Raw genomic sequence first — 25,031 nt, 5'->3', positions numbered from 1 at the left:
GATTGTGCTATACGACTGCTTAATATTTCAGATAAATGTATTGACACTTTTAAAACTTGTCATAAATATATAATTGAGTCCTAAAACATTAAAAAAAATGCAATTTAATCTTAAAATTGTAAAATTGATGTGATCAAATTACTCTGTTAGCTCCTCCTACTTTGGTTAACAGAAATTACCGATGTGACTTATTTTAATAATTTCTTTCCTACGTGACAAATACTTTAAGTGAATAAGTCCACACCATCAAAAGATGCCGTGTCCTCTCTTCCCCAAATTGAAATCCTAATTGAATATTTCGGATTGACAGTGGGCTTTCATGTATCTTTTTCATGTCTCCATAGAATATCTACATATTGTATTGGATATTGAGTTGTGGCTAGTCCCTTTGCCTCTATTATGCCTATCCAAGTCATATCGAAATATGAGTTCAAGGCGGTTTAAATGACCTTGAAGTATGATTCTTTTTGTTGTTGGCCTTCTTTAAATCTCTTCATCGCAATTGCCCGATGCTCCGCTTGCCCTCTCTGTGCCGACTCTCATTTTGACCTTTTATTTCATGCAATTTTTTTAATTAATTTTCATCTATTAAATTCTGCATAAGGGAGTGTGGTAGCGATTTTATTCCGACAAATCTTTTAAGAGAGTTTTTTTTATTTCGTTCAATCATCTCATTATCTGTACATAGAAGACAGAGCTTTGCGGCGATATGGACAATATAGATAAAAGCTTATAATGTTAAAAAGCTATTGATGTTCAAATTTGTTTCAATTTTCTGATAATTAATCCATAAATTCGCCTGACAACTTGAAAAAGAATAAGGTTTTCTGGAAAATTCTCGCTTTAAAAAATCTTATATGTATAGTGGTGAAATTAGAAAGAAAAGTTCTTTTACTACGCATGGTAACAACAAAAAACACGTTACATTCCCAATTATGACAACTAGATCTTCATAGATATAAAAAACTAATAAAAAAAACTAAAAGAGAGAAGGAAGGTGATGTGGTAATGGTGGCAACACAATTGGTGAAGATAGAGGCATCAATGGTGGTTGTGATGGGAGCGATGGTGCCAATCGGGTGGTAGCAGCAACAATGTCATATTGGGAATTCATAAGGGTTATTCTTAATATTGTTGTTAAAAATAGTTGGGGAAGATAAAATAAGACCAATTGAGATTTTCAAACATTGTTCTTGAGGATAATCAAACCATTCTCTTTACAGTACACCGAAAAATAGAGGGAACATGAAAAACAAATTTGTATGTAAAACTGAGTAGAAAGGGGAAAAAAATTGAGAAGAGCGCAAAGGTTTTCATGTTTTCTTGTTTCTTTAATGAGTTATGTCTGATATAACAATTTGTAGGTAGATAACAGTGAGTCTCATTTCTATTATTAATTCTTGCAATAAATTGAAAACCGTTAGAAATCCCTTATAAATGGAACCATCAATCCAAAAAATGGGAGCTTATCCAATTTATAACAAAGCCTGGTCTCCACAATTCATCAACTTAGCCTTGCAGAAAAGGCAATGGATCGATCATCACTTCTCAAATTCAGCAAACCCTCCAACCTAAAGCAATAAGCCCTAGAAAATTATCATCTCAAAGAAAAAGGTGAAGAGGAAATAGATCTATACAAAAAAACCTTCCTCATCATTTACTTTAAAAATATCCAAGCTGCACAAAGTTAAACGAAGTCGAGATCCTTCCCTCTTCCCATAGTTGGAGGACAAAGATCCTCTTTCCTGACTTCTAAGATAAAAAGTAGAACATGGAGTTAGAGAGACATAACGAACAACTAAGATTTTGTACACTAGTGGAAGATATACACTGTTAAAAACGGATAATAACAACAAGAATGGAAATAGCACTTACATACACAAATGTACAAAATTAATATTTTTTCAAGGTTTCCGGGTAAGATTTATTGAAAGAAAAAACACAATCTCCATTGTTTGTAGTGTACTCAAAATGCCAATTGGAGACTAACAATTATAACAAATTTCTAATTTAGAAAACAAAGTACAGGAACTAGTGAATTGATTCCTTTTCTCAATAGAAGAACAAGAGAGTATCCATAAAATCTTGTTATGTGCACAATAATTGGAGTTTCAATAAGAGAACTTGGTAGCTAGTGATTATATTAGATTGTTATGCCGTACCCTTAGTTCAGAATATCCCTGACAGAAGATCAAAGTATGCCTTGCAGAGACTCTGCAACATTCAATAACAGGAAATAGACCAACAAAAATCTGTAAGTTGGGAAGACCAAAGTAATCCGAGCCATTTAACAGGAGGAAGATTGTTTGGGGAATGACAAAATAGAATCATATACTTCAACCCGATGGGGGAACCGCCACTAGGCTGATGAGAGTGAGTGCTATGACATTCACCTCAATAATAAAATGGGGAAAAAGGAACCAAGGTCCTCATACCAAAACAAAAAGAAAAAAAAAATCAAGTGTGGAGTGAAAAAAATAAGTTTAATAGCATCATTGGTTACCAGTTGTGATGATCAGCTCGCACACTATAGTTGCAGCCTCCTGACAGAACTTTTGGGTCAACATGGATCTGGAATCTGAATCCAAAAGGGGGAGAAGGCAACAAAACTAAACAGACTTCATTCAATAATTCTTATTTGTATTACTCCAACAAACTAAAATTCACATGAAAAATGAATGATACTGGGTACCAGCTTGCTTCTCCCACACTAAGTCGGTGAATCACTTTTCCCCAAAAATGATAGCATAAGCAATTTTTTATTTTTTTAAGCAAAGTCAAAGTCAATTCCCTTGGAGAGAAGTGGAATAAACAGACCAGCCATAGAAGTCATCAAAGTCCACGCCTATGTCAAAATTCCACCCAGAACATATAGATGTAAAGGAGGAAGATTGTCAAGCAGACCAGCAACAGGATCGTCAAGTGTCAACTGAAAATTTTTAATAATAAGACTATCGACAACAGTTTAACCCAACTAAGAACATGAGGAGCTAGGAAGATACAAGATCATGTAAAGAGACGGGACCTCAAATCTGCCAGGAACCATACTTATGATGGATTTGCTGTCACCATCCCCCAAATATAGTTTGTCCTAAGATCTGCCCAATTATGCTTGATCTATATTTTGCCAATCACAATTGTCATAGTTGTCCTAATATATAAAATCGCAAAAATTTGCTCGATAAAGTGAGAAACTGACAATAAACAGGAATAGCTCCATAAATTCCGTGCAAGAAGCAGGAATTCCTGTGCAAGGTCTTGAGAACTGTTTATCTTCAAATTCAGCATCAGCTAACATATACACAGCTCTAACATCATACAACCAGCCAAAGGAAACAACAGCATACCATCTCAATCAAAGAGTAGGCGTAAAAAGATGACAGTAATATCTTAATTATCATCCACATCATCCAAATTCTCACATTCATGATTCTTGCAGATATAGTTTGAAGGTTTGTCAATGCCAGCTTCCTGAGGAGAAGTTGGTACCGCTTGAGAAGTTTTGGAAAGTCATTGAAGAATCCATGTGGGAGGATTGAGGAAATTTGAGGCCAAGTAATTCACAATGTCAATAAACAAGATAAAAAAAAAAAATCATTTGTGAGGCAAATTTAGATCAGGAGAAGATTTAAGTAAGAGCATCCAGAAGAGAGCTCCCTGAGAGAGTGAGTGATTACAGAGTGAACCATACAAATTGAATGTAGACATGGATAATCTGATCTGCAATAACATTGGTGAATAGCTGCAATTAATATCCCACATGGGAAGTGTAAGGTAGAACCACCTGATAGAGATAAGGAACATAGTCAAACCCAACGAATACAGAGAACGCTCGGCTCAACGCAAACCATCAACCCCCGCAATGCCAAACCCAAACACGCCCGAGAAACCAAACAAAAAGAGGAAGTCATCAACATCGTGGGACCTGTGTTGCAATAAGAAACATAGGGAATTGCGAGAGATTCAGTGAAGAAGCTCGACGACTCCAGTAGTCATGGGGAGAGAGAGGAGATATCACCATGGCAAAGGGAAGCAAGGTCGAGGAGCTTCTCGTCCGAGCGTCTCTCGCGCTCTCTCAAAGCAAAAGAGGACTGACTGGCTAACTGAAACGGAAGCCGACGATGCCCCGGCGACTGCGACGGTTCTTCTTGAATCGCGAACGAACGAGGCTTAAGCACTGCGCGTAGTCGAACTCTTGTGCTTTTGTCTGGGTTTATTTATAGTTTTGCTCTATGATTTAGATGGAATTTTGAAAAGAAAGTATACAAGTTTAACAAAACTATATATTTATGACATCGACACGGACGAAAATAAAATGGAAATTTGTATTTTGGTTTAATTTTTACGGTTGTTTTGATGTCATAATATCCAATATAAGGATGCTCACGAGAGTACACTAATTGAAATGCCAATTGGATTATTTTAGTTTTAGTATTTTTCTCAAGGGGAACCTTTGTGTGTGGAAGAATAAGAATGCACGTTGCATGAACTTTCTTAATTTTGGATTTTCAGTTTTTGCATTGCTTTTAATTTCAAATAGTGGCCATATTATTAAGTAATGATTCGCGAGCTCTTCCGATGTTGCGTGCATCAACATAAGTGAAAAAAAACAACTCTTGAGCAAGAAAAGAATGAAATAAATTTGGATTTTCTCTTGTTAAGAAACTAATTTATTACTTATGATTTTCGATAGATATATGTAAATAACTAATTAATCTGTTTTTTTTTGTTTTTTTTATTCCATCATGCTTCATTATTACTATTTTTGGTCAAAAATGATAGCTTCTTTCATTCATAAAGTGCGAGAGTTACAAGAAGTCGATAGGTAAGATTCCATACATAAAATTTCCAAAAGAGCTGGAGGAGGGAAGGAGCTCCAGTGTTGAGGTAGTGAACTAGTTCTATGCATCTTCACAATCAGATCTGCTGCATTATTCGCTTCCCGCGAGCAATAGGCCAACGTCATCAATTCGAATTGGAGAGAAGGTTTCTGCATTGTTCAACAATGGGCTTCACAGTCCAAGGAGGTTTAGCCCGGCCCATGATGTTTTGTTCTGCAGTTAAACAGTCCGTTTCACAAACTACTTTGCCCTGTTGTACTTTATCGACTTCTACCTCTCTCACGTGTAGTCCCTCTCTGAACTGCAGAAACTTCAACCCGTGCAAAATCGCTAGGGTTTCGATTTGAAGAGGGGAGGAAGCTCGAACCTGACGCGCAAAGCCATCGATGAGTTGGCTAGCTTGATCCTGCAAGATTCTGGCGACTGATCCTACCCGTTCTCCATGGACCCAAGAGCCGTCGACATTCAGTTTCAGCAGCCCTCCCTCCAATGGTATCCATCTTCGTGGTGAGTGCGGGTTTGGGGGTTTCTCTGCCTCTTTTTTGTTCTGTCATCTACTAAAATTTTGGAGATGTGCTTGTGTCTGGTCCACTATGGTGTTCGGATTCAATTGTTTAGCTCTGAAAATCGAGTTGTTTTGGGCTTTCCAGACGAACCATAGTACCGTCGCCACCAACTCCTTTTCGGGTAGGTCTCTGTCACCTGCGAAACTCTCCAACAGCCATTTATCAAACCGAGTTATGAAGTTAGGATTACAAGTAAGATTGAGCCGTGGATCTGTCCATATGTTCTTTGTCCATTTGCAGAGTAGGGATAGGTGCTCAGTAGTCTTTGGATTGTGTTGCAGAGCGAACATATTGGGTCAGGTAACACCTTTCGTTTGTAGAGATTCTCTCTTGTTGGAATTGCATTATGGCAGATACTCCATATAAAGATGCGCATCTTAGGGGGTATAGATAAATGCCAAAGCTTTGTCCACAATGTTCGAGGAGGTTGAAATGATATTGATGCTCTGTTTTGTTATGCTTCTTTAGTTTGTGCACAGACTTTGTTGTATCCGCTTTTAACTGTATATTTTCTAGCCCTGTTACCCTTCCACATTAGGGTATCTTCCTTCTCGTTGGGATTTAGAGGAATAGATAAAATTTCATTTGCTATTCTGTCTTCAAATAGGTTCAGCACCTCTGTTTCTTTCCATCCCCTGTTTTCATCATTTATAAGTTCAGTGATAGTTATGGGGTCGTTTTGATTTGCCGGGCCACCTATCACACTGGATTCCAGCCATCTATCCTCTCGTATTTTGATTTTCTTGCCATCACCCACCCTCCATTGTACCTCCTTTTCAATAGTTTCTCCCCCCACCATAATGCTTTGCCAAACCCCATAATGGACGCTGCCCTTTACCTGCCTTCCACATATCTCCATTTGGAAAGTAAACTTCATAAGGCTAAGGGAGACTGAGATAACCTCCAGACTTATTTTCCCAGCATTGCTTTGTTAAAATTTATTAAATCTTTGAATCCTAGCCCACCTTCATCCTTTTTCGTTTTCAAAACTTCCAACTTCTTCCAGTGCAAACCCCTGCTTATATCATTTTGTTTCCACCAAAAAGATGCAATATATTAAATACAATGTTTCCATAGTTAAGCAACCATTTAGGAACTAGTTACATATCCTATAGTTTTTTTTTTTTTACATATCCTATAGTTTAATCAATCATGCTCGTTCATATAAAAATGAGAATGCACGGGATTCAAACACGTGGCATGATCGTTGAAGTCTATTATATGCAATTGTCGGACACATGACGTGATGGTTGAGCAAACATTTATGAGCCCCACCCCACCACAACGACCTAGTTGCAAAATATTGCGCAACCATCAAGTCCCTAGAGCCTCTTGGAGGAGGCGATCAACGGATTGCGCAAGTTTTTCGAGTAGGAGACAGATGCTAAGAAAACAATATTTACAAAGAGGGTCATAAAAAACAGCAACATGGAACTTCATAATTTTCTTTTTTTTGGCCAGAGGGACTTCATAAATCAGTCGCTGCTGATTAAAGGAACAGCATGTTTTCCTTCACGACTTTCCGTTGCATGTTTTTCACCTTTCGAAAAGGGAAAACTCGAGAAAATTAACGAAGTGAATTGATAATACAATTGTAGAGTAAATGGTTTTCACTACATAATACTTGATGGCCTTTTCTATTTTCTTCAACAAGTCAAGGGCTACCTGTCATAGCATATAATCTTGCATCTAGTCTCAATCAATGATACGAATCAGTAAGACAATCCTTAATGAGTGATCATTTTCACTGATGGGAACCTCGGAGGTGGTCATTCCGTTCTTTTCAGGTGGAAAAAAAGGATGTTCCTTGACGGTTGACTTTATTCACGTTCTAGCGGTAGCAGTAGCAAACTTTTGCACCTGAGTTGATATAAAATATCAACACCCTTTGTTGTACTCTCTAGGAATCCGTCCAACCATACTTCTACGGCAGCTCTAGTTCAGGTTTCTAATGCATCGCAACATCTCTAGCAGAGAAATGCTGGAGTACTCAAAGCATGTGATGAGACTGGACTCTTCTCTGTTTGACCACTTATCAGAAGCCTTAGGCCTCCACCATACTTTTACAGTAGCTCTAGTTCAGTTTTCTAAAGCATCACAATATCTTGAGTATCGCTTGAGAGGATGGCCCCACCTTATGAAACAATGCAAAGGCAAGTCCCCATCCTAACACAACTTTTCAACGCATGGAATCCAGAAAGAAAGCAAGAAGGGTTTTTCCTCTAATCAGTAACGTCAGAACCACATCTTTTTGCAGTTCAACTTCTCATGTCCAGAGGCATATAATTGTTAAATTAGCTGCTCACAGAGATCAGTACCTTAGTTTCAAAAGGGTCCAATTTTAAATGATTTATAAAACTATAGCAAGCCTCGGCATCGATCAAGGTTGTCCAAGATTCACCAACCTGTTGTCTGTTTCACTCAGATGAACCTTGAGATTTCTATATGCTTACTATATCATATGGACCCAGCTCGTAGATAATAGTTATGTTTACCTGAGAAGGCCGGAAACTCACATAAAGTGATGACAAAGAGACGGCTACAAACCAAAGATTCCTCTACATATAGATTTCTGTAATTGCGAAGAAGTCAAGGGCTAAGACAACATCGAATCGTCCAGTCATCTATCATTGTTCAACTCTGTCCTAACAGATTTTGTTTTCATAAATTGCAAAACTGTGTACTGGCCCAAAGAATCAGCCATCATTAAACAGCATTGTCATTTTCTCAGTTCGGGGTAGCTCATAAGCTATCCTTCCATTTTTTATGAACCTCATAATTCTAAAGTCAAGCGGAACCTCGCAATGGATGTCGTTGTTCTCTGCACTTCTCCTCTCAATCGATCAATCAGCTATAAAGAAGATGCTCATATCATGCATTGACATTGTACTGTCTCCATAACTCTCAATTCATAATCCAAATGTCTCCACAACATTCGATTCATAATCCAAACTTATTACACATTCACACTGAAAATTGAATTGCAGTAGAGAGAGAGAGAGAGAGAGAGAGAGGAACAAAGCCTACCATCGATTTGGCCTCCGACTCCGGCGAGCAGAGAGCTACGACAGAGCGGGCGACGACTCGAGAGCCGGCGTCAAAGGCCTCGTCGACGCCGCGATCACCGAAATCCCTAGAATTTCGTCATCTGACCGCAGGAGACATCCGAAGGCAGGCAGCTCTGAATCGAGCGGCGGATCCGAGAATCTCAGCTTCCCGATCATCGACCTCGGCAGACCCGGCCAAAGAGGAAGGAGGCGATCGACAGGATGCGACGCGCGTCGGGGATGCTGGGGTTCTTCAGGCGGCAGTGATGGAGGAGATGAAGGAGGGGTGGGGGAGTGAGGAGGTTGTACGAGCAATACGAGGAGGCAAAGGGTGGCGTTTGTTCTACACGCGCGACATGACGACGGAAGATGGTGGCGAGCTGGAGTGTGGGTGGAGAGATGCTATCTGTCTTTTTGATAAATATTTGCACTGCGACCTGCGAATATACAGTGAAGAGGAGAGAAATTAGTTAAATAATAAAGAAGGTAAAATAGTTGAAAAAGAAACACTGTTGATAGGCGATATAAGTCTTTTCTTGTACCTCTAATGCTAATCCGAATCGGACGAGTCATCCTCCGAAGCAATGGGTGGGCTGGGCACGTACGATTCACGATCCTCCCAATCAATGATTGGGATGTGCACATCAGCTAGGCACCTTCGATCCAATATGGGACACTTACGAATTCTCAATTTCTTCAAACGTTTGATGTTGTGTATCTCATATGGTATATGCTTTAATCTTAGACAATTATGTAATATAAGCTCTTCAAGTAAAGAGAAATTTCCAATCCATTTCGGCAAGTCTTTTAAGTTCGAACACTCTAAAATATGGAAAGATTGTAGAGTTGTCACATGTTGAATTCCCTCTGGTAATGCCACCAAATCGTTACAAAATTCAATGGCAAGAGCACGAAGATTCGTAAGGCATTGCCATTGGATGCCAAGCTTATCTTCTAGGCATGATAAATCGAGTCCTTGACAGTGCCAAATGTTGAGTTCCTTGATCAAGGAAAGGTGCTGCATCTCACAAGAGAGACTCCTTAGGTCCGAATTGAGGACATTCATAGACTCAAGGTTACTGGCCAATCGGAGTAGAGTGTTAAGCATGAAGGGCTCTGAATCCATATTCCAAAGATATAGATATTTTAGTTTAGGGAAAGTAATGAAATTGGCTTCCGCTTGTTCCTTCTGATGGGTAATTTGGATTCGCCATTAATTGTTGTTCCAACATTTTTGTGCCATTTATCGACAAGTTTTCCACCTGGGGAATGAACCACGAACCGAAGTATTGGGAAGGATGACTGTGAGTTGTCTGACTGATGCTCCATTTCTGGCCTTCTTCCCCACCATCTTCTCAGCTTTTTGCAGAAGATGAGGTCCAGACTCTCAAGAGATTGAAAGAAGGGGAGTGTGGAATTAGATGGCTCTAGGTCACTTGTCTGTTGAACGAACTTTAACGCAGCTAAGTACTTGAGACTCAACGTCCTTAGGGAAGGGAGTGAACTCAAGGGTGGTAGGTGGCTTAGTGAGAAACACCGTTCAATTATGAGGTGTCTAAGTTTGACCAATTTCCTCAAATCTCCGGGAAATGTTTGAAGTTGGCAACACTCCGAGTTGAAGGGTTTGCAAGTTCACCAAATCAGTGATTGAATCTGGCAAACTTTCGATGAAGTCATTATTATAAATACGAAGAAATCTTAACTTCTTCAACTTTCCTAAGGAGGAAGGAGGGAAAGGAACATATATATCGTCCAAATACAATGCTCGACATTGTCTACAACTAGAGAAATCGTTGCCACCAGAGAATTTACCACTTAAAGAGAGAAATGTCCGCACTTTGGATGTTCTGAGTAGGGACGGCACTCTCTCTTCAGAGAAAGTTCTTGAAATAAATGACGCATGTCGAAGCTCTCTATCATTATCTCCTCCTAAATTAACAATCTTGCATTCACCTCCAGCAACTTTTTGGGCAAGATCATGCATGAGATCATGCATCTTGAATTTTTCAACCTTATCACGATGGACATATGTCAATGGTTCTTCAGCATCGAAGAATGACCCGCATAGTAGTTCCAACAAGTAATTTTCAGCGTCCTTTTCAAGGTTTTTCTCGTCGCATGACTCAATAAAGCCTTGTGCCATCCAAAGATGGATCATTGTATCTTTCTCATAAACATAATTTTTCGGAAACAATGAGCAATATGCAAAACAATTTTTCAAGCATGATGGGAGATGATCGTAACTTAACTTGAGGACTTGCATAATTCTTCCATCCACATCAATTTCTGGTATTTCTGGAAGTTCATGCATCTTATAACGGAGCCATTCATTTTCGTTTTTGCCGTACAAAAGGCCTCCTATACTTCTAATGGCAAGGGGAACCCCGGTGCATTTTTTAATTATATCTCGACCCATCTCCTCCAGTTTTGGGTCTGACGTTTCTACCCCATCTCTAAAAGCCATTTTCCTAAATAAGTCCCACGACTTATCATCAGATAAGCCACAGAGAACATGGATATCTGACTTCACATTCGTGATCTTTGCAACTCCGTGATTACGAGTGGTTATAAGTATCTTGCTTCCCTGCAAACCACCCTCTAGCCAATATTCAAGCATCACCCATTTTTCCCGATCTGTATTCCACAAGTCATCCAAAACAAGCAAGTATTTCTTCCTACTTAAAGTCTCACGAAGAAGACTTTGCAACTGGTCTATAGACTTATTCTCAAGATTTTGACATTTCGCCGATTCAAGAATTTGTTTGATAATCAAATTCTCATCAAAGACATCAGATACATACACCCACATCTTATGCTCAAAATGTTCTTTTACCTCCCCATCGTTGTACACTAGTCGTGCGAGTGCGGTTTTTCCAAGACCTCCTTTACCAACTATGGCAACAAATGACACACTCTGGCTAGAGGAGGAATCAAACAAAAGTCGTTTGATCTTTTTCTTGTCCTCTTCCCTACCAATTATTTCACTGTCGGGTGCGAAAATTTTAGTTTTCTTTCCTCTCCCGATGGCCATTGTTTCCTCACTCGGACGCGGCTCTAAATGGAACCTCTGATCCTTTGCAATTTGATCCAATGTCTTCTGAAGTTCCTGAATCTTTTTAGCCACTTTGTGGCGCTGTGCAAGCTGATTCGATTGAGAGAAGAAAACGCGTACCGCATTCCACATCTTGTTGCCAGGAGTGACCTTCCGCCTCAGGTCTTCGGTTGCGACATCGTCCAGCAAGTCCTGTGTGTCGTACAACACGTCCTTCAGCCTCACGAGCCAGAGCTTGACCTGCTTGCTGTCCCATTGTTTCTTCTCGGCATCCAAAAGCATAGTTTGGATGGTCTTGACGGTGTACTTGAGACTGTGGAGCTCATCGCTCACATCTCGTACAAGTTGGATATTCAAAAAGATGTTGGAAGCAGCGAGTTTCAGTATGTCCTTGGTGAGGGTGAAGAGCACTGCTTCAGCCATTTCCGAAAGGCAAAAGCAGGGGTTAAGGAGTGCTTGAGAGGAGGTTGCAGAGTTGATGCTTTCGTTGGGTAACAATGGTTTGGTGGTGCCTCGTGATCTACTTCATGCACGAACATATATAGGAAGGCCAACGGCATCTCATTATAAAATTCAGTCGACCAGTGGGAACGGAATTGAGCAATACGAAGACAAGCGCGTGCAAATGTTGGGTGGCGTGTGAAAGACGTGTGGGGTCCACAAGGAAGGGACTGAAGAAAGAGAGAGGAAAAACCAAAAGTCTATGGGTAAAAAAAAAAAGGTCGCCCCTGCATTGTTTAGAGAAAATTTTATCGTTTTTTTTTTTTCGTTTTCATTTGAACATGAAAATAAAAATGCCTTTGGTCTCGTATTGAGAGCAGTTTCCGAACGAAAATCCAAATCCACTCAAATAATGAAAACCTGCAATAGATTTCTTGTGTAGAAATGAAAATCCTTATCCAAAGAGAGAAAATAAAAAAAATTAACAATTAAAATATTTTTATTTCTCTAATAATTTATATTACACCTCCTAGTCTTTTTCTATTAAAAAGATTTTTTTTAAATATGTAGCACTCTCCGCAAATATCAATTCATACAAATACCTTTTTCAAAGAAAAGTTTGAATGATTTTATATTCATATATCAAGATATATGAGTATCATTATTTCAACCAATGAGAAAAAAACTCCATAATCACCTTCATATGTAAAAATACGTTTTAAACTTTGATAAGGGAGACTTATTAAAATGATTAATTCCAAGATCATCCATGTTTTGTGACAATAAGACCAAAGAAATAATTTAGTGGATGATATCAAATGTTAATTCTAAATGTTTCAATCTTGGGAAAAAGCCATGAAAAACCCTGAATTTTGCCCAAAGTGACACATTTACCAAACTTTTTTTTTGTGACGTGAAAAACTCCAAACTTTCCAAACCGTGACATATTTACCCCATCAAGGGCATTTTTGTCTTTTTATTCTGTTTTTTCCTTTTCTTTTTTTTTCTTTTTCTTCTTCTTCCCTCCGCCGGCTCCGCCATGGCCGGCGGAGGAAGCCGGCGTCCGCGACCTCGCCGGCGTCAAGCGAGGACGGTCCTCGCCGGATCCGGCGAGGGGGGACACCTTAGCCCGACGTGGCGGGCCGCCCTCGCCCGACGCCGGCGGGCCGCCCCTAGCCGAGGCCGGCGAGGGTGACCCTCGCCCAACGCCGGCGAGGCAGCCCTCGCCCGACGCCGGCGAGGAAGCCCTCGCCGGACGCCGGCAAAGGGAAGAGAAAAAAAAATTAAAAAAATTTTTAAAAATGAAAAGACCAAAATGCCCTCTAATTTTGGGGTAAATGTGTCATATAACGAAAGTTCATGATTTTTTGTGTCACAAAAAAGTTTTGGATAAATGTGTCGCGGTTTGGAAAGTTTGGGGTTTTTCACGTCACAAAAAAAGTTTGGGATAAATGTGTCACTTTTGGTGAAGTTCGGGGTTTTTGGTGGCTTTTTCCCTTCAATCAATCATATTAGTAAAAAGGGATAATTACTAAATTACATTTGTCTTCTACACATGAGAATTCATGATCATGTAGACATATTCTCACACAATATGTTGTTGCGTCTATAGGGAACTAAAGAAGCTAACTATGGTTTCTGTCCATTAGAAATTGATGGAGCAAATCGAATTTCTCGAATGCTTTTTAATGTAATTTTTTAATTCTTAAGTGAATAAAATGAAAGTTTGAGAACTTGAATATGTAAATAGCACAAGGACTCCTAGTGCTACTATCTTGTTAATTGTAGGTTTCAAGCTACAAAACCACGTAACATGATTAGATGTAAATGAGTCAAAGTATTGGAGATTTCATCGTAACTACTTATTAGCCCGATCCTTGTATTACAAAACGGATGACATAGACGTGTATTACCATCCCTTCATTTAGAAAAAAAAGAAGATAAAAAAATGAGTCACTCTTAAAATTTCGAGTTTGAGCCCAATAAACAAAACTCAACTCAAAATTATTTGTTATGCGTGGAGGTCCAAATATTCCATGTTGGATAAGGATTTCCTATCTTGATATCAAATCTGATATGGAAAGATATTGGCCTACCAAATATGGAAGTGAAGTAAATCGGTTCAAGAAATAATAATAAAGAAGGAAAGTTCAACTTGGACCGAGCGTACATGGATTTCCTATTCAATGCTGTAGTCGGCCTCTGCAGGTTTTATAAGTATATATGTACTGGTCGAGGGAGCTTTCTTGTGCCATTGTTGATGCTATTGTTGATGCAAGCAATCTTGAAGCACTGTTTTTCAGTGAGTACCCCGGGCGCAATTTGTGCGTGACGTCCATAGTTGCTGGGTGCTTGGCAGCAGACTGTGTGAAGTATTAGTGTTCAGCTAATTAAATCTTATGAGTTTAAGATTTGTTTAATTCTTTCGCAAGAAATTGTGAGAGAAAAATACCGTATAAGTTATTTGGGTATAATTGAGTTATAAGAAACATTAAGAGGATTTAAGTGACTCGGTGTGGTTATAACCTCCACGTTTGATTTATAATAAGATTTGTTACTACTCTTCCTATAGGTGTGAATCACGATATTCAATTTTTTTTTTATCAAATGTCTATTTTATTATACCGTCGTTTTTTTTTTCGCAACAAAGACTGTTCCCAAATAAATTCTTCAATGTCGTGTCTGTTGTGCCCTACTCTATTATAGAAAGTCAGATGTCCTCAGCTTCTCTGTCTTCTTCTGTCATGTGCATTGATAGGCTTCTGCTGTAGACGTTGATTGAAGTGAACTCCCAACCACTTTCGTACTGCCGTCGAGGTCTTTCATTCCACTCCCACTAGCCATAATCCTCCCATGAACATAGCAAAAAATGAGGCTTAAGGTTTCGACTTTCGTGCATCCGAAATCACTGAGGATCGTTACTCTAGTTTTTTCATGTAATTTTGATTATGATTTCCTCCGCTAATTTGACTAATGTTTCCTTCTTCATTTTTTTTTCTCAGACATGTAACGTTGATGTTGCATTACATGACCACCATATTAGAAAACATGGAAACAGAACATGCCTCTATGTCAGGAATTGTTTTGTGTCTTTAAGATGTCATTTTAAAAAAGGCACATATTTTGAGAAAATGCTATGCCTGCCTCTTACCCTATAATCATTCACGAAGAAAAAGACAGCCATCGATATGTTTTGCATTCTTTTATCAAGAAACCAACAGAGCTTCTCACACAAACATCTCTCAACTCTCCGTCAGGCAGGAAAGGATACTAGTCATATCCAACTCAATACAGAGTCTTAGACAAAATTCAAGCATCTATCTGCATAAAATTAAAAGAAAAATGACAATTAATATCAACAATTCAAGCATCTATTTGCTCCTTTCAAAGAATAATTACCTTCACTCATTTCATTCATGGAAAAAATAACTAACCCTTTTATTTTTAGAGTAAATCTCAATCTATTATCTAATCCTTTTTATATATGCATTTAATTTCGCGAGCACGTAAGGAGACAAAAAAAAAAAAAAAAGTGAGATTACGGGATTCTGGCAAAAGAAAAAAAGTGAAAAACAGAAAATAAGATTACAGCAATGGTGGCTTTTGAATGACCAATAAAATCAGCGGTAGGAAGAACGCAACCCGAATCCTCTCAAGCAACAACTTTTGTCTAAATAAACTTCCGTAAACATTCGATTCTCCGCTTGCACCTAGAGTTGAGCAAAAGAACCGGATGGGATTGAAAACCACCTGAATTAGTCCGGTTTATGGTTATAAGTGTAGAACCACCCATCCATATTGGATTGGTATATATATTTTTCGTTTTGAGGGGCTGTAGTTTAGTGATTCGGCCGTGGAGACTTGGGCTCGACTCCCAGCAACCAAATTTCTTTTTCTATTTTGAATATTTTATCCAAAGAATAAAAGAAATAAGAGAATACTAAGATTTAACAATTTAAATATTCTCAATAAGATTCTCTAAAAAGATTGATATTCCACCTATCTTAGTCTTTTTTTCTTTTAATTTTTCAAAATATCTAGCACTCTCTACAAATATCAATTCATACAAATGCCTTTTCAAAGTAAATTCTAAACTGCTTTATATACATACATCAAGATATTTGAAATCCTTATTTTGATGAACGAGAAAATAACTCTATAATTGCCTTCATATGTAAGAATGCGTGTAAAATTTAGAGTTGGGAGACTTCTTGAAATAATAATTTCAGGATCATCCGTGTTGGATGACAATAAAACCAAAAAGATAATTTAATGATGATATCACATGTTAATTCTAAATGTTTCCATAACTCATATGAGTAGAAAACGATAATTGTTAAATTACGTTTCTCTTTTACACATGGGAATTCATGATCATCTAAACGTACATACTCACGCAATCAGTTGGCATGTCTAAAGGGAATGAAATAAGCCGGATGTGGTTTCTGTCCATTAGAAATTGATGGGGCAAACTGAATCTCTCACATGCTTGTTAATGCAATTTTCAATTTTTAGATGAATGAAATAAAAGTTTGAGAACTCAAATACATGAGTAGCACAAGAACTCCTATCATCACTATCTTGCTAATTGTAAGTTTCAAGCTACAAAATCATGTAACGTGATTAGATTAACTGCACAAATTATATAATTGACACAAAAATATTCATTAAAGTGTTGGAGATTTGATCGTAAGCTACTTACTACTTACTAGTCCAATCCTTATATTTCAAAACGGACGACGCAAACGCGAGTTGCTCCCCCTTCATTTAGGAAAAAAAATATTCACATGCCTATGCCGTGTTGAGTACTTACTCTTTTAAAAGAAAAACAAAAGATAAAAACAAAAGGAGAAATAGGGGTGACCGTTCTCATTTATTTTCTTCAAAATCATGCCTGCTGTGCCCTACGCTATTATAGACGGTCAGATGTCCTCCGTTTCTCCGTCTTCTTCTGTCATGTGCTTTAATAGCCTTCTGCTACGGAGGCTGATTGAAGTGGACTCCTAACCTCTTTGTACTCGATGTGAGCAAAAGAACCGGATGAGATTGGAACTGCCTGAATTGGTCTAGTATGTATTACAAGTGTGAACCACCCATCAATACTGAATTGATAGATAGGGGTGACTGTTCTCATTTATTTTCTTCAACATCATGCTGCTGTACCCTACGCTATTATAGATAGCCAGATGTCCTCTGCTTCTCCGTCTTCTTCTGTCATGTGCATTAATAGCCTTCTGCTGCGGATATTAAGTATTTATTTCATCCACCCATAGGCATAGCAGATGGGATAAATGCTCAACTTGGTTGCCGAGATCGAGAGTTCGAACCTCTCGTTCTATTTTACGACTTAAGTAGGGTTTTAGGAGTGGATTACTAGATTAGCACCTCGAAATTTTACGTTTAAACAGTAGTTTGCGACAACATCCGACGGTATCATCAAACATCGAAGGGCGGTGTGACCTCGATTAGCGTAAGTCAAAGGGAATCTTCAGTGGTTCCTTGGTTAACAAAAAAAATAGTATTTTTTCAGGTATTAATATATAATCATTATAAAACTTTATTTTGAACATTGACTTTGTAACTGTTACAAAACTTTAATATAATTATTAAATTTGAAACCGTTTTAGAACATCAATTTATTTATTGATTATGAACTCACTTTAAATCATTAATACTACAATTAATTTTTGTTTAGAAATGAAACCCGCCATAGCTTTCTTGTGTAAAAAAGAAAATTCTTATCCAAAGAATAAAAGAAATAAGAGAATACTAAAAATAACAACTTAAACATTCTCAATAAGATTCTCTAAAAAAATTGATATTCCACCTATCTTAGTCTTTTTTCTTTTAATTTTTCAAAATATCTAGCACTCTCTACAAATATCAATTCATACAAATGCTTTTTCAAAGTAAATTCTAACTTGTTTTATATACATATGTCAAGATATTTGAGATCCTTATTTTGATCAAAGAGAAAATAACTCTATAATCGCCTTCATATGTAAGGATGCGTGTAAAATTTAGAGTTGGGAGACTCCTCGAAATAACAATTTCGGGATCATCAGTGTTTGATAACAATAAAACCAAAAAGATAATTTAATGACGATATCACATGTTAATTCTAAATGTTTCCATAATTCATATTGGTAGAAAATGATAATTCATATTACTTTTTAATGCAATTTTCAATTCTTAGACGAATGAAATAAAAGTTTGAGAACTCAAATTCATGAGTAGCACAAGAACTCCTATCATCGCTATCTTGCTAACTGTAAGTTTCAAGCTACAAAATCAAGTAACGTGATTAGTAACGTGATTAGATTAACTGCACAAATTAAATAATTGACTGGAAAATATTCATTGAAGTGTTGGAGATTTGATCGTAAGCTACTTACTACTTACTAGTCCGATCCTTATATTTCAAAACGGACGACGCAAACGCGAGTTGCTCCCCCTTCATTTAGGAAAAAAAAATTCAAATGCCTATGCCGTGTTGAGTACTTACTCTTTCAAAAGAAAAACAAAAGGCGAAAAAGGGGGTGACTGTTCTCATTTATTTTCTTCAAAATCATTCTGCTGTACCCTACGCTATTATAGATAGTCAGATGTCCTCTGCTTCTCCGTCTTCTTCTGTCATGTGCATTAATAGCCTTCTGCTGCGGAGGCTGATTGAAGTGGGCTCCTAACTACTTTGTACCCGAGGTGAGCAAAAGAACCGGATGGGATTGGAACCGCCTGAATTGGTCTAGTTTGTGATTACAAGTGTGAATCACCCATCAATACTGGATTGATATATATAGGGGCGGCTGTAGTTTAGTTATTCAGCCGTGGAGACTTGGGCTCGAATCCCAGCAGCCATCTTTTTGTATTTTAAATATTTTTCCTTCATGGTATATATAAAATTATGAAGCGTTACAACTATTTAAAATTAAACTCATTCGATATAGATAATGGCAATCCGTTTTAAGCTACAAACGGCATTTATGTTGTTAATTCAATACTTTTCTCATGTTCCTTATATTCTTGCATTGTACTCGCATGATGGGAACGAAATTTGTTAGGTAATGATTCAACATTTACACAGAGGTAACGTTCTCAAGTCTCAGCTGTGAGGCCTGAATCTTACAAAACAAGTTGTGCAAGTTCGCAATTTTGGTCAGTAGGACTACCCCACTGCACGAGTTCTTTCATGGCCTTGTCAATTTCTCTCACTTCTCTTACCAAGCAGCAGTATCCTAGAGCATGCAAACGGAAAACCACTTCGCTTTCAGTCGTGGTCTCGGCTTTGACGCTGTCACCGCCACTGCTGATTTTAGGAAAAACCTCTTGCGAATGCTGAAAATGAAAGCCCATCATCTTCTCAACATCACTTTCATCAAAACACAACTGGTTCTGAGTTCAGTGAACCGGTCCATTGTGGGTGGTTCCCGGTTCCAATGTGGGAACCGGCCCACCCTGTAATCAATCGTAGGTAGTCGGAGCAGTTATTTGAGAGAGGGAGATAGGAGCGAGCATTTTGTATAAAAGTCTGGTTCTTCTGTTGTAGTTATTTTTAATGTAATCGGAATAGGTTGACTTTAGCTAGGAACCTCCATCATTAAAAAAAAAAAAAAAAAAAGAAGAGATTGACGTGCCAAATATCGAACAATAGAAATTAGTCTAATTTCATGTAATACAATATGAGCTAAATTATCATCGTCTCATTCGAATGCTTGACGTTAAGGCTGCGCATGGAAACAATTCTGCTTTCTTTTTTTTACTTTTAACAAAAAAAAAGTGTTTGTTTCTAAGTTTAACAACAAAAGAACGCGTTTGGTAAGTGTAAAAAACTGCTTGGAATAAAAAAGAATGTAAACACGTTTTGATAACTGCAAATAATTTCTGTTTTTTAGAATAGAAAAAGAATAAACACGTTTGGAACGACAAAAAATTTCTGTTTTTTTTATTTATTATTTTTTTAATAAATTTAAAATTGATATTGAATTGTCATTCTTATGAAATGCTCATTAATTTTATTTTGTCCACGCCTTTGATTTTCAACCAAAATTAACTGAAATGACTATATCGATAAATCATAAAAAAAATTTATAGTTAAATTGACTAAATTAATAAAGTTTAGGATTACTTTGACATATGCATTATGAATTTAGGATTTTGTTTTTTTAGTAATTATCTCGCATAGACACGGTGCACTTTGCAAACACATGATGGACATTCTTCACTTTTCAGTCAACTAAAATACATTTTTTAAGCTAGTCCAACCTTCAATCTTAAGCAAGATAACACCATTCCAAATACCAAACGTAGACCACCAAAACACAAACTTTCTCAAATCATATGATTGTAATTTATAATAGGGTCATCGAGACGTACACACCCATATCAAAAGTATAAATATATCACACCCTATATCACTATCATAAGCTGCGGGCTACAATGCGTTCGTGCGGCCGCTTCAGCTACATTTCTATACCTCACTCGCCTTACAATAATCAGAAAACCATCAGTCTCGAACCCTAATGTTGTCTCCCTTAAATAAAAATCTTGATAAAATGAGCCCCCGGTCAACGCCAGAGTCAAACCCTGAAGTTCTTGCCGGTGAAGGTCTGGCCAAACTGCCAGCCAGCGGGGACGATGTTCCAGGAGGTGGAGGTGCGGCGGTCTCTGCCGGTGACCCAGAACGATAGGAACTGGCCGACGAGGACGGCGTTGGACTGCCAGTTCTGGCCCCAGTTGCGGCTCATGCTCATCCATCCCGTGCGCGAGCCCTTGACGCTCACCCTCACGATGTCCCCCGCGCCCGCCACGTTGGAGATCAGCACCAGGTTGAAGTATCGGAAGCCGTTGATCGTGAACCTGATGCCGCCCCGCTTCCGGCAGGGCACCCTGAAAACGGCAGGGCGAGAAAGTTAGAATTTTCAGATGGGCTCAAGCTCGAGTCGGGAAAATGAGCAGGCGAAAGCGACCGCATCGGAGAGCATCAAAACGATGACGCAGGAGGAACGACAGTTAGACTCATTCAACATGAGATTGAGAATGGAGTAGCTCGAGCTGCTGCTGCAGCTGCACGAGCAGCTCGAGCGAGCTGCTGCTGCAGCTGCACGAGCAGCTCGAGCTGCTGCAGCAGCTGCACGAGCAGCTCGAGCTGCTGCAGCAGCTGCACGAGCAGCTCGAGCGAGCTGCTGCTGCAGCTGCACGAGCAGCTCGAGCGAGCTGCTGCTGCAGCTGCACGAGCAGCTCGAGCGAGCTGCAGCTGCACGAGTGAGCAGCTGCAGCAGCTGCTGCTCGAGCAGCTGAGCTGCAGCAGCTCCAGCTGCAGCTGCAGCAGCTGCAGCTGCTGGAGGAGCTGCTGGAGCAGCAGCTGCAGCTCGAGCTGCTGCAGCTCGACTCCAGCAGCTGCAGCTCGACTCCAGCAGCTGCAGCAGCTCGAGCTACAGCTCGCTCGAGCTGCTGCTGCTCGCTCGAGCTGCAGCGAGCTCGCAGCAGCTCGAGCTCGAGCGAGCTCGCAGCAGATCGAGCTCGAGCTCGCTCGAGCGAGCTCGTAGCAGCTCGAGGCAGCAGCTGGAGCTCGAGCTCGAGCGAGCTCGCACCAGCTGGAGCTCGAGCTCGAGCGAGCTCGCAGCAGCTGGAGCTCGCAGCAGATCGAGCTGCAGCTCGAGCTCGAGCGAGCTCGCAGTAGATCGAGCTGCAGCTCGAGCTCGCAGCAGCTCGAGGCAGCAGCTGGAGCTCGAGCTCGAGCGAGCTCGCACCAGCTGGAGCTCGAGCGAGCGAAGGGCGAGCTCGACGAGCTGCAGATCGAGCTGCAGCTCGAGCGAGCGTTGCTCCCCTTCGGCGCGGCAGATCTGGGCGAGCAACGCTCGCTCGAGGGACGGCTCGCCGCGCCGAAGGGGGAGCAGTGCCGACCGGAGAAGGAGCGCCGAAGGGGGAGCGACGCTGACCGGAGGAGGAGGGCCGAACGGGAAGCGACACTGACCGGAGGAGGAGGGCCGAACGGGGAGCAACGCCGACCGGAAACGTACCTGGAGTCGCCGGAGTGAGGAGTCGCCGGAGAGTCAGCCGAGTGGGAGCCGCCGGAGAGATGGGAGAGACGCCGGAAAAGGAAGAACGAAGCTTCAGCCGACGAGAGGAGCGACGAGCACGCACGAAGGAGAAGAGTTCGTCGCCTTTGTTCCGATTTTGTTCTTTTGTTTCTTTGGTTTTTGTTCTTTTGTTCCGTCGAAGAAGTGTTTCTTTTCAAAAGAAACAACTTTTTTTTGTTTCTTATTTCTGTTCTTATTTCGTTCCAGAAACAAAAAAATAAAAAAGGAACAAAAACGCAACCAAACGCGTTTCTGTTCCTTTTTTGTTCCCGGGCACACTTTCCGTACAGAAGTGTGCCGGAAACGTTTCTAAGAAACGTTTCCATGCACGCCCTAAGCGTCTCTACCTATGGAGTTGTTGATTCTTTTTGAGCTGCCACTAGAGGAGTGGAATTGACAAGTCAGAAGACAAAGCATGTGGAAATGTTAGGTGGCTTGAAAGACACCCGAGGGGGGTCCCCGAAAAAAGGAGGGAAGACCCAAAAATTGCGGTCGCATCGACAGCAGTAAATATGCCCCAGTGTTCACGATACCATAAGAATCCTGTAAGGTTTGATTCTTCGAAGGCGAAATTGATTTGTGCTACCAAGATATTTTCCAAGTCTCGCTTGATATATAATTGAAATACGGAACCATGGAGAGAGCTACTGGACAAAAACTGCTGCTATCTTTATGAGATTTGCTTCTGCAATCAACGTACAGAAACACAGCTGTCCATGAAAACTTTTGGAAGAACGCTACGAGAGAGAAAATTTCCCCTGCTATTTCTGTAATTACTTTTCCGGATAACCTTGCCCGTTGTTCTGCTTTTAGTCAACTTTAGGTGCCTCCCGATTCATGACGGACATAAAAACATTCGTACTCGTATCTCCTTAATATTGTTCATGTATTTTAATAATAAGCAAACAGAAGTGAAAAAAGGCTAATCATATTATTCTTTATTGTGCTAAAAAAGTTTGATTCTACCGTTCTTCGAATTTTGATAAAAAAAACGCTTGATGTCCTCGTAGCATTTATTTTAATGTTCTTCGGACTCCAACTATGAACATTTGGTCTTCTCGTAATGTTAGTTCTAATGTTCTTTTGATATGTTTAGATCAAGAATGCAAATTTCTAATGTCTCTGTAGCGCTGGTTTAGACGTTCTTCACATCCTGACTACAAATGTCTAATTTCCTATGGCGCTAGTCTTGACGTACTTTGGTTCTCATGTTTTTGAGTTCAAGCCCCAATAATATCGGGCCTCTAGTTCAAACACATCAACAACTCGCATCAAATGGTAGAGAGAAATTTGAGAGAGCTCACCACGATAATTGTGCTAGTATTGCTCTTATGTGTGACTAAGGGTGTGCAAAACCGAACCGAGATCTGTTTGGAACCGACGGGTTCTTGAAGGAACCGTCTGGTTTCGGGTTCCATTTATGGGAACCGGTGGATATTAGTCCTGGTTCCCGGTTCCATGGGCGAATCCGCCCGCCCACCCACTCGAACCGAACCGATTAATTTTTAATATTTAAAAAAATTACTAAAACAAAATAAACCCTAACCGAGCATGACTTCTTTGTCTTTGACTTCTTCGGTTCTGTGACTCTGTCTCTCTTCTATGTCTCTTCCTCGGTTCCTCCCCGAGCGTCGACACCGCCGCCGCTGCTCCTCCACCGCCGTTCCGCCCTTGCGCCAGCCCACCACCCGCCACAGCCTCTGCTCCGCCCAACAATGACCCACGACGCCACAGCTCGCCTCCGCGCTGACCACCGTGCCAGCAGCTGCAAGCACCCTCACCCGCTTGCCCACCACCGTTGCTTCTGCTCCAAGCCCCCTTCGCCAGAATCCGACGCCTTTAGTACAATCCTGACGACCGATGCTAGCAAATCCCGAACCGGTGGCTACGCCTTCGTCGTTGCTCTGCCGCCCCTCCGCGCAATCCCTGCAGCCCCTGCGACTCCGGTTTCCCTCGTCCGTTGCTAGTTCGCCTTGCTGCTGACGCCAGACCTCCGCCGGTCTCCTCACCGACGTCCATCTAGCACCTCACCGCCGTTTTTCCACCTCACCAAATTGCTGCCCCGCACAGCGGAAGTCTTTGCCTCGACGAGCCTCTGCTCTCCTTCACAGTGTGGGTGCCTCTGAAATTCTAATTAAACTAGTCGTTCTATGTTGAAAGCCAAAATTGTTTTGCGTCGATCGATTCCATAGATCCACTCGGGAACCGGACCGAACCGGTGATCCGGTTCCCAGGTGGATCCATGCAATAAATGAGTGGATCCCAATTTCAATTTTTTGAAATCGATTTTTAGCGAGCAGTTCCCGGTTTTAGGTTGGGAACTGCCCGCCTGGACCATGCACACTCCTATGTGTGACTACTTAATTGATCACTATCATCACTCAACCAACTTTTTGATCCTCTCTTACTCACCTCTTTCGGCTCATTAACTCAATTCATTTCAAAGCATAAATCCAACTTTAACATCTTAGTTCACTTGAGACTTTAAATTTGGACGTAAATTTTGCAACTGTTTTGGAGCGTTAACTTGGGCATTAATTCTGTAACCGTTACATAGTATTATTCCAAATATTAATTTATAATAATTACAAAAAAATTATTTTAGACATTGACTTTGTAACGGTTATAAAACTTTAATATAACCGTTAAGTCTAAAACCGTTTCATAACATTAATTTGATTATTGATTCCGAACTCACTTTAAGTTATTAATGTGACAATTGATTCTTGTTTAGAAAAGGATAATCATTAAATTATGTTTCTCTTTTACACATGGGAATTCATAATCATATAGACACACATTCTCACGTAATGTGTTAACATGTCTAAAGGGAATTAAATAAACTGGATGTGCTTTCTGTCCATTAGAAATTGATGGAGCAAACCGAATCTCTCACATGCTTTTTAATGCAATTTTCAATTCTTAAATGAATGAAATAAAAGTTTGAGAACTCAAATACATAACTAGCACAAGAACTCCTATTATTACTGTGTTGTTAATTGTAA

General features: G+C 40.0%; 2 protein-coding genes and 1 long non-coding RNA gene across 5 annotated transcripts; all 3 read right to left on the bottom strand.

Moving 5' to 3' along the window:
* Positions 1-1,431: 1,431 nt before the first annotated feature.
* LOC120286535 lies at positions 1,432-3,929 on the bottom strand. 3 transcript variants are annotated; one of them, XR_005545181.1, is made up of 3 exons: positions 3,026-3,929; positions 2,818-2,929; positions 1,432-2,578 (listed from the first exon to the last, which is right to left on the bottom strand). It is a non-coding gene; the product is annotated as an uncharacterized LOC120286535 (long non-coding RNA). The 3 variants fall into 3 exon arrangements; XR_005545180.1 differs by having other exon boundaries at positions 1,432-2,929; positions 3,026-3,117; positions 3,200-3,929; XR_005545179.1 differs by having other exon boundaries at positions 1,432-2,929.
* Positions 3,930-10,009: 6,080 nt separating this feature from the next.
* On the bottom strand, positions 10,010-11,929 carry LOC120287267 (putative disease resistance protein RGA3). Its single transcript, XM_039300012.1, has one exon. The coding sequence runs from the start codon at positions 11,927-11,929 to the stop codon at positions 10,010-10,012; it is 1,920 nt and encodes a 639-aa protein (XP_039155946.1).
* Positions 11,930-20,271: 8,342 nt separating this feature from the next.
* On the bottom strand, positions 20,272-24,452 carry LOC104431232. The gene is made up of 4 exons (XM_039300011.1): positions 24,439-24,452; positions 23,573-24,045; positions 21,967-22,213; positions 20,272-20,833 (listed from the first exon to the last, which is right to left on the bottom strand). Exons 1-4 carry the CDS (start codon positions 24,450-24,452, stop codon positions 20,524-20,526), a joined length of 1,044 nt encoding a protein of 347 aa, XP_039155945.1. The 3' UTR covers positions 20,272-20,523.
* Positions 24,453-25,031: the final 579 nt, after the last annotated feature.

Source organism: Eucalyptus grandis, chromosome 8 (genome assembly GCF_016545825.1).
Source record: "Eucalyptus grandis isolate ANBG69807.140 chromosome 8, ASM1654582v1, whole genome shotgun sequence".
NCBI classification, from domain to species: domain Eukaryota; kingdom Viridiplantae; phylum Streptophyta; class Magnoliopsida; order Myrtales; family Myrtaceae; genus Eucalyptus; species Eucalyptus grandis.
The sequence above is the reverse complement of the archived record's forward strand: the minus strand, read 5'-3'. Positions and strand labels throughout refer to the sequence as shown.